This window comes from Notolabrus celidotus, chromosome 5 (genome assembly GCF_009762535.1).
Source record: "Notolabrus celidotus isolate fNotCel1 chromosome 5, fNotCel1.pri, whole genome shotgun sequence".
Lineage (NCBI taxonomy): Eukaryota > Metazoa > Chordata > Actinopteri > Labriformes > Labridae > Notolabrus > Notolabrus celidotus.
This window is the reverse complement of record NC_048276.1, coordinates 2,004,903-2,014,701: the sequence shown is the minus strand read 5'-3', so window position 1 is coordinate 2,014,701 and position 9,799 is coordinate 2,004,903. Positions and strand designations below refer to the sequence as shown.

At 45.4% G+C, this 9,799-nt stretch overlaps 1 protein-coding gene across 1 annotated transcript in view; it reads left to right on the top strand.

The window, feature by feature from the left end:
• The window catches only part of fstl4 (follistatin-like 4), a 295,733-nt gene that overhangs the window by 208,285 nt on the left and 77,649 nt on the right, over positions 1-9,799 (top strand). The window contains exon 6 of the mRNA XM_034683558.1: positions 9,723-9,789. Coding sequence (XP_034539449.1) covers positions 9,723-9,789 — 67 coding nt within the window. The remainder of the gene's footprint in view (positions 1-9,722; positions 9,790-9,799) is intronic.

Below are 9,799 nucleotides of genomic sequence, written 5' to 3'. Positions count from 1 at the left end.
AGTTTTTTATTCAGCACCTTGAGCTCTCCTGTTTTTCTAAAATTACATAAACACTCGCTGGCAGCCAAAACCATTCAGTGGCTCTCGAGGAGTTCTTCCAAAGCCAAACGTTTTTGTTAGCAGACCTTGTGAGAGCGGCTCTGCCAGCTTCTGAACGCTGAAAGAGTCAAACATTTAGTGTGAGAGAAGGTGATGATAGAGGAAGAAGAAGAAGAATCCCAAATCTCCAAAGTCTCCAGAGTGTGGTCTGACTCCTCAGCTCAACATTTCAGGCGTGTAGTGGATTGTTAGTTCTCAACATCTCCTTTGGCAACAAGCTCCTAGTCAACACGGTTTTCTAAAACAACACGCAGTGAGCTGCTGGCTTCAGGGTGAGAGCTCAAAGGCTTTTTGTGCTAAGATGATGCACCGCTTTTCTTCTTTTTTTGGCTTGCCCTGCTAAATCCCAGCTACAAGCTACACTCATGTGGAACACCTTGATGTGGAGCCGTACCATGCATCTGAAACCCAGAGAGAAACTCAGCAGCTTTTTACTGAGGGGGCCTTGATGTTGTGAATGCAGCGATGACAACAGATGCTGCAGACGATGAAGAGGATGAAGAGGAGGAGGAGGCTGCTGTGGATGGAGTTTTTTTGTGATTTGATGTTAATCCTGTGAAGGATCCAAACAAATCAGCCACAAGAGACTCGTATTTAAAGTCCTTGGAAAACAAGTCAGCTGAACTTGTGAACGTGGTCAGGTGAGATAAATAATGCAGACGGTGTTAACTGAGGGCTTAATGAGGGAAGTGCTCATTTAGTCAATTCAATTATTAAACATCAGTAGTTGGCACCAGAGTTACAGCCGATTTACTAAGTTATTAATATTTATTATTATTGGCCTGAAATGCTTCCACATGGTGCGTCTAAGCCAGGGGTTCTCAAACGTTTTTGGGCCAGGGACACCATTTGCACCCTTAGATGGAGACAGGATCTCAAGGCACAGCCAGGGGGAGGAGGGTCTCCAGTTCGGGGAGCTTGGAATCTCATCTCTGCTTTTTGCAGACGATGTGGTTCTGTTGGCTTCCTCAAGCGGGGACCTCCAGCGGGCATTGGGGCGGTTTGCAGCTGAGTACGAAGCGGCCGGGATGAGAGTTAGCACCTCCAAGTCTGAGGCCGTGGTTCTCTGCCGGAAAACGGTGGATTGCTCTCTCTCATTGGGGAGTGAGACTTTGCTCCAAGTGGGGGAGTTTAAGTATCTCGGGGTCTAATCTGATGCCGTCTGTGGAGAAACTGAGCTGCTACTCTCTTAAAGTTTGTGCTCACAGTTTGTTGATCCTTCACATGCAGAGGAGCAGACGCCTAAAAGCATGGAGGAAAGCCAGAAAACACACATCACCTCGTGGCCGGAGCGAGCCGTGTCCTTTTGTGCAATTACAAACACAGTGAATAAACCATGTTGAGCTTTCATGTGGACGCTCCTCTCTGCATTCAGAGCTGACGGGCAGCATGCTTCCCTTTGTTCAGAGCGCTCTAACCTGCATGTTAATGTGGACACATTAGCATGCTATCTCCTGTAAACACACAGGTCACTTATTACTGCGGGTCAGATCCGTGTGGAAAAGGTCCAGCGTGAGAATCAGAGCTACGTTCTTCTCACTGTGAACCAACACTTCCTCCCCTCCAGGTTCTCTGCTGCCCACGTTCTCTTTATAATCACCCAGCATGCAGGAATTTAGCCTCAACTTCATAATTATTTTCAAAACTCCTGTCATGCTCGGAGGATCCATAATAATTCAGTAGTGCAGTGCGTGCATGGTGTAGACAAACTTATTTCTCCCATGATTCATTGCACAGGAGAGAGAGAGAGAGAGAGAGAGAGAGAGAGAGAGAGAGAGAGAGAGAGAGAGAGAGAGAGAGAGAGAGCACTCCAGGGGAAAATATAGAGCAATTAATCATCTTCATCAACTCATCAGCGGCGTTTTAAAAAGCCTGTTAGTGGTTTTAATGGCGTCATGTTACCGTGCCTGTTTAGTTCACTTTGCTGCTAATGAGTCAGCCCACATCTTATCAAGGTGTTAAAGCACGATAACTGCTGCACACTCGTCGGTTCATCAAGTCTGAATGTTGGGGAGCAAACATTTAAAACGCAGCATCAGAGTAGTTATGGTGTGAAACCACTTTATATTATATAATCTCACAGTCCAGGACTCAGGATCAGGTCTGACGTGAACCCTGATTTGGTGACCTTGACTCTATAATGGACTGCATTCAAACTTTGAAGAGGGAGGGAGGACTGTTCTATGACTTTTGTTCGTTTTTGTGTTTAAAGGTGACATATCACGCTTTTTTCATCAACATATATTGGTCTAAGAGGTCCCCAAAACATGTCTTTAAAGTTTATGCTCAAAAAAACACTTTGAAATCAGATCTTGGTCTGCCTGAAAAACCCTCTTCTTCAGTCCTCCTCAGAACACTCTGTTTTCTCTCTGACCACGCCCCCTCGGGAAGTGGGTGTGGCCTCAGCTCTCCAGCACATTGATCTAATGTTTACATGTTGGCTGAATATACACGGCTGCTCACCTGCTTACTTTAACCCTCTGAATCTGATCCAGAATCTGATCCTGACGGAGAGGCGCCTGCAGCAGGACCTTTCTGAACCATTGGTCACAGATTTAGTGTTTCTTGTTGTTTTATTTGTCAGCATGTCGACGTGTGTCTTGGTACACAGCTACCAACATGTAGCTATGTGGCTATGCTAACTAGCGCTAGCGCTTTTCCATGAAAACTAAAAATCATCCACTAGATCTTCAAATCTGCAGACGTGGGGAGTCAAAGCGACCTTTGTGTTTATTAAGACAGCCTACAACTAGCATGCCTCCCTCCTAAGCTCCTTGTTAGCACACATGTGTGCAGGGAATGAAAAACGGAGGAGGGGTTGAGTTGTATTTTATACAGTCTATGGGCTGAACAAGCTCCGAGCTCTGACTTCCTGTTACAGACCGGATGGCGTTGTGACGTATGAAAAACACTGAAAACTGAAACGGCTGGTTTCAGCACACATTTACAGAAAGGTGGAGAAATCAGAACAGGGGCAGAATGGATTCTTTTCATTCTTGGGGGGTTTGTAGACAGGGACACATATTTCAGATAGAGAACTGTTAAAAAGTCGATTTTGCATGATATGTCACCTTTAAGGACACAATCATTGATTCAAGTTCTTGCAGGTATGTTCCCCTGCATGATGCTTCACATGCCGTCTTGTTCTGCAGCAGTTCCTGCAGGGGATTCCTGGGACTCAAGCTCAGGTATCAGGGACTGGACTCAGAATTGGATCTGATTCTTCCTCTGTTACCCCTTTTTTGACCAAGGCAGTTTCAGAGCCAGGAAAGCCGGTTCTAAAGCGGCTCCAACTCTTTGCTGGTCTAGAACTGTGTTAGCCCCAATTCTTTTGCTGACAGCTTGAGAATGAACACTGGAGAATTTGTTCAGATCTCAGATAACATTTATTGTGGTCACATGTAAAGAGGTACAGCGCTGGTCTCTAAATGACAGAGCTCCTGCAGGGATTCAGGTAAAATGCGCCCCTAGTCATGGATATCATAACAGGAAGTACGCAGCCAACTCCTATTGGCCTGGAAGTTGGGTGTCGTACGCAGCCGTCTCCATATTGGCTCTGGTCTCCAACACACGTACCTTAATCAATACACATGTCTTCAGACAGCCTTACTATTGTGCATTGTGACTATGACATGTGTGTGCATGTTGCTTCTCGGCCTGCAGCTGACCTTGAAGCAGAGCTGGTAACTGTAAGTCTATACATCAGACACACTCTGAAGAACATCTTAAGAAAATGCTAGCTGGTATCTTGCAGCCAAGTGTTTGTGTTCTCTGAACTCCCAGGTGCAGAAATGCTGAACTGTATAAACGCCACCTGACTGCTGCTGAATAAGAACATGCATGCTCAGCAAACCTTCTGTGGATCAATAATCTGAAAGAAAAGATAAAACACAAGTCAAACAATGCAGCATTATAAAGCGTCTGCAGCACAGGTGAGCATGCATCATTTATCTCTGAGGTGGTGAAATGAATGAATGAGGCATGATGCATTAACATGTCAAAGAAACATGAACTCTAAACGGCTGTATGAGTGTGTAAAAGGGGAAGTTAATACGCTGTACCAGTGTTTTAATTCATCTCACTGTAAAAGCGCTCTGAGTAGTTCTGACAGAGGACTGTGGGTTTTTTTTAATCTGCAGAATCAGAGCATTTATCTTCATCTCTGTTCTTTCTCTTCGCCTCGATGAAAGAGAAACACTTCTCTCCCTCCGTCTGTTTTCTTTGTGGAGTGAATGTCCTCTCATCAGTTTCTGTTTCTTTCCACACTTAGCCGTGTCAAACGCTGACCTTCCTCTCGCCTCCAGAGGAAAAATGTAACCTCTGTAAACACTTTTATAACAAATCAGATTTAGACTCAGGACCTTCTGCTTTACTCTCACAACTTATCCAGAGTGCTTTGACCTTCTAACCTTGGAGTAGTTTCTGTGAACGCAAACACCTCATGAAAGTCAGATATCGCCCCTGCAGAGTTCTGTTTGTGAACACTCATTGCATCCAAATATATCTGCAGAGGCTTTATTCTTTAATGCACAGAAGTTAAGATGCATGCATGCAAGGTGAGGACAAGGGCGTAGGTTTGATTTTTTACATGGAAAATATGTTAACTCACTATGAGCCCCATCAAACAAGTGCAACACTGCAATGCAACACTCGACTCATGTCTGAGCCTGAGACCACAGAAAGATGTTTTTATAATCCTCTTTCTGTTCAGAACTCAAGAATTTGTAGCTTCTTACTAAATCTGTATTATCTGACTTTCCTCTCCTCTCCTCCCCGGTTGATATAACTGAGACATCTACAGGTGCTGTATTTTACTCTTTGAGTTCTCTCAAGTAATTGCACCTGACAACATGCTGCTTCCTGTTACAGCCCTTTCAAAATAAAGTTTTTGGGACTACCTAACATGAGGGGACTTTGATTGTGAATTATAGGTGGAGTTCTATTATTTAATTTCTTCATCTTGCATCAAGTCACAGCTACAGCCATCGATCCTACACGTTTTAGACTTTAGTAAACCGAGTGTTAACACACTTTGAAGCAGGTAGAACTGGGAACAGATGAAAATACCTGCAGCCCGAGCTGCACAGCTCTGCTTCTGTTTGATGAGCGTGGCTCTGCCTTCCTGAAGTGATGTACCTTTGCATCGCCCCACAGTTTTGGAAGCACTGGCCTACAGAAGAAGCAGAAGTCAGAAACAAATCTCTTCTGTGGTTCAGTCCAGCTTCTTCCAGCTGAGACTCATAGCGAAGGTGAAGGCCTATCTCCCTCCTAAGGATCTAGAGAGAGTTGTACATGCCTTTATTACGGCTAGGCTTGAGTATTGTAATTCTTTGTATGTCGGCTTAGACATGGCGTCTATTCAGCGCCTGCAGCTTGTACAAAATGCGGCTGCTCGCCTCCTGACTGGCAGGAAAAAGAGGGAGCACATCACACCTGTGCTGCGTGCTCTCCACTGGCTCCCAGTCTGTCACAGGATTGATTTTAAAGTTGCACTTTTAACATACAAGGCCCTAAATGGATTGGCACCATCCTACTTGGCTGATCTTCTCCATGCTCACAACCCAACTCGAGCACTGAGGTCAACAAACCAGCTGCTCCTGGATGTGCCTAAAAGTCGCCTTAAAACCCGGGGAGACCGAGCCTTTGCAGCAGCGGCCCCCAAGCTCTGGAATGGCTTGCCACTCCAATTAAGATCGTCCCCAACTGTTGAATGTTTTAAATCTTTGTTGAAGACCCATCTCTTCTCTTTGACCTTCTCCTCGTGAAGAGGACATTAATATCCTCTTATGTTGTTGTTTATTGTTGTCTTCATGTAATTTTTACTTTTTACCTTGTAAAGCACTTTGGCCAACACTGGTTGTTTTAAATGTGCTATATAAATAAAGTTGACTTGACTTGACTTGACAACAGGGAGCTAAGCCAACCAAAAAAACAGACCGGTCTCAAAGACGTATTTGGGTGGCGGTGCCAAAGTGGGGAAAGATTTAACCCTTTATGTGTTGCATGAAGTGCATTTTTCCCCCTTCCACCTTAAAGGCCCTGTGAGGAGTTTTGAACTGGCTGAGAAACAGACTGAAAATGATACTGATGCCTCTTTATGACCTTCAATAGCAAACAAGACCATCAGCAGCAACACTGACACCTTCTCTGTTGTCATTTTTTATGCCTGAAACCGCCCTGAGGGGGTAGGTGTCAGACCAGATGATGGACATCTCGCTTCAGAATCAGCCTTTATTTGACTGTTTTCATGGAAAATAATCACATTGCCTGATAAAGATGACTGTTAAAAGACAACAGGGTGAGGTTTTTGTTGAAAACACTACTTTTGCATGTATAGGACAAGAGATAAGAGGTATCACTTTGTCCACAAGGGGGCGCCAGAATCGGCACAGAACAAAAGCTCCTCACAGCAGCTTTAATATTGGTGGGGACATTTCAGCCATCGCTTCAGATTGGTAGGGACACGTCCCTACGGTCCATACGCAATTCTACGCCACTGGGTGGGGATGAAGTGATGTCAAAATCTCCTGATGTGATGATATTGCAATAACAGGTTGGGGATGCTCCATAACGGTATGTTAAGACTAATGGTCCCGTTTGAGGAATGGCTGGACGTGCATACAGGCCCTGGTGTTTGACAAAAGAACAGCTGTGATGAGAATCTTTGGCTCCAGTGTGGTAACAAACCTGAGTCCTGAAAAGGTTGTAGGTCTCTGACTTCATAACCATAAACACATCTTGTGATCCCTTCATCGCTCAAACAAGGAAGTGATGTGCTTCCTTTAGAGTCTTGTGTCCTGGCTGTGTTTCTTCATCACTCCGCCTTGAATCTCTTCGTCTGACAGAGTCTGCGTACCGTTCTTTCTTTGTCCGTCACCTTCTCTCCGCTTTCCTTTTCTTGACACGAAGAAACCAAAATGCTTCCACCCGTCAGATTTAAAAGCAGCTTCAACATCCCCGCTTTTGAAATTGAGCTGTTCCTCGCCACTTACGCCGATGTTTACCGTTTCCATCTGTGGCAGCGAGCAGGATGATGGGCACACGGAGGATGCAGCTGAAACTAAACTACACTTTTAGCATGGAGGACGTATCGTCTCTTTCTGTCACAGGTCCACACCAGAATCAAGACTCCTCTGTTCTTGCAGTATCACACAGAATAATGCAGAACTGACATTACTGTTCCATCCCTCATGCAGCTCTGCACTGATGCATTCACACATCCAGATCTCCGTGAGCCTCATTGAGCATTCTGTCTCTCTGTTGGCCACCCTGAGGTCAGGTCAGCATGCTGCTCCTGCAGTGCAGAGGTCTGCTGCAGGCCTTTAATCTCTCCTACTCCCCTCCTCCCTAAAGGCTGAGAGGGCTTTAAAATGAGACAGACCACTTAGCCGAGTGCGTCGGGGAAAGCCTCCACTCTTTACAGTAAGATGCACGGCTGGGGGTAGGAAGAGGAGCGGGTGACGGGTCTGTCTTTGTTTCCATAAAGATGAAAGATTATCCAGATTGTCAGAGATCTTATGCTGCTATCAGATGAGAGTGCAGCTTTAATGAATTGGGTCTCATCTGGCCAAATGAAGTATGGGAGATTAGCTCCAGACTGTCAGCTTGTTTCCATTAAGCCTCTCAGAGCAGGAGGACTTTTTTTGGCCTTTGGAGACTTAAAACGTCGGTTTTATCAAATCAAAGAGGGAGACGATAACGTTTCTCTAAGCTGGGTCTTGAACTTGATTTTACAAAAATGCCTCTTGGCTTTGCGTGCATCTTTTTTCCAAACACTGGAAATGGATGTGACGCAGACGGTGAAGTTATATGAGCTACTTCAGGGTCATAGAAGTGAAAGGAAAACACACTGTAGCTTTGCTGTATTTATTTTGTTTAATACTAAAGATCATTAAAAGACAAATTTGATGAATAAAATCTGTTCATGCATTAATTTGATTTATCAGTTTGGGTCATTTTCAAACTTTAAGATCAAACAGAGTCGGCGTCATTGTTTCAGTGACATGCTTTGACTTACATTTGAGCTTCTTATAATAATTATATAATAATAATAATAATACACTTCATTTAAAGGCGCCTTTCTGGACACTCAAGGTCACCGTGCAACATACCAACAGTAAATAAATACATAAATACAACAGAATAACAAAGCAATACTAGAAAAATTAAAGTGAAGGTGAAGTCTGCAGACTGGAGCCGTATGTGAGCCGCTGGTATCCTCTGATTCAGAAAGGTCCTGAAGTTGTCACTAAGTCCCTCTCCTGACAGCAGAAGCTCTCTGGATTCGTTGGCATGGGCTCACAGTTTACACACCGGCACCACCAGGTAACGTGCGATCTCTCCTGCTCACTCGTCAGCACAGAACGTTCTCCCCTCTCTTCTTCTTCGTTGGTACGTTGGGTCTGCATCTGGAGTTCTTCCTCTGTAAACTCTGGTTCATAGAGGGATCCTCTTGTGTCCACAGTAAACGGCATGTCATCGTCGCTGTCAGAATCACTAATTTTTCAGTTTGTAGTTTTTGATCATAAAAGTGCAGACAGATCCAAACAGCTGATCAGCGTGTATCCATGCTCATGCAGCGGAAGAACACCGGTCTGCGAGGTGCGTCTGAAAATAGTGCCAAAAGAAAGGGGGTTTCTGACTGGGCGGGGGGCCGAGCAGCTGAAGGCTCTCGACCCCGTGATGGTCAAGCGAGCAGGTGGGAGGGTGAGTTGGGTGGAAGAGGAGGACCTGAGACTACGGTTGGGTACTTTAGTATGGAGGAGCTCAATGAGGTCCTGAGGAGCTCGGTTGTTGATGGCCTTGTAGGTGAGGAACAGAATCTTAAAGATGATGCAGTAGTTGATGGGAGGCCGCTGGAGCTGCTGCAGGACAGGTGTGATGTGGCTGGTGGACGGGGTTCTGGTGATGAATTTTGAACCAGTTGAAGTTTAAGGATGGATTTGTCTGGTAAACTAAGAAGAAGGGAGTTGCAGTAATCTAGGCGGGAGGTGACCTGGGTGTGAACCAGAATGGATGTACTGTTTGGGGAGAGAGATGGACGCAGGCGGGATGTTATGGAGATGCAAGTATGCTGACCGGGTGACATTATTGATGTGTGACTGGGATGACCGTGTACTGTCGAGGATGACATGAATTTAATCCAGAAAGGACTATCTTTAAAAGAAGACTCAAAGGAAGCTCAGACTTGTTTCATCGCTCTGTTAAAAGAAATGGTTAAACATGGCCGCCTATCTCAGTCAGAGGGTCACAGCATCTTTGACCTTCAGGAGTCGTATCACTAGAAAGCTTCTCAGTGTGGCGAGCTTATAACCCGACAGTGTTATCATCTCTTTGCATTGGAGGGACTTTTACAAACAGAGTCAGCTCTGAGCTCCAGAATCACTGCGGATGTGTAGTTAAGATAAAAGTCCGTATAAGTGGAGTTTGGAGGTCGACTGCTAAAGTAAACACGTCCGTGAACCCTGCAGACAGCCAATTAATCTGTTCAGTCCCCAACAGGTCCCCCCCCCTCCCCCTCAGGGACTGGATGACACAGTGAAGAAGTTCTGCTCTGTCATTACCCGACTGATGGCGCTTCATTATGGCGCCTCGTCCTCTGTGTATCCGTTGTCACCGTGCAGTGCGGTCAGGTGCTCAGCAGCCGCAGCACCTCAGAGACGGGCCGAGCTGTGAGCCGGCTGAGGATCGGTCATTAAGT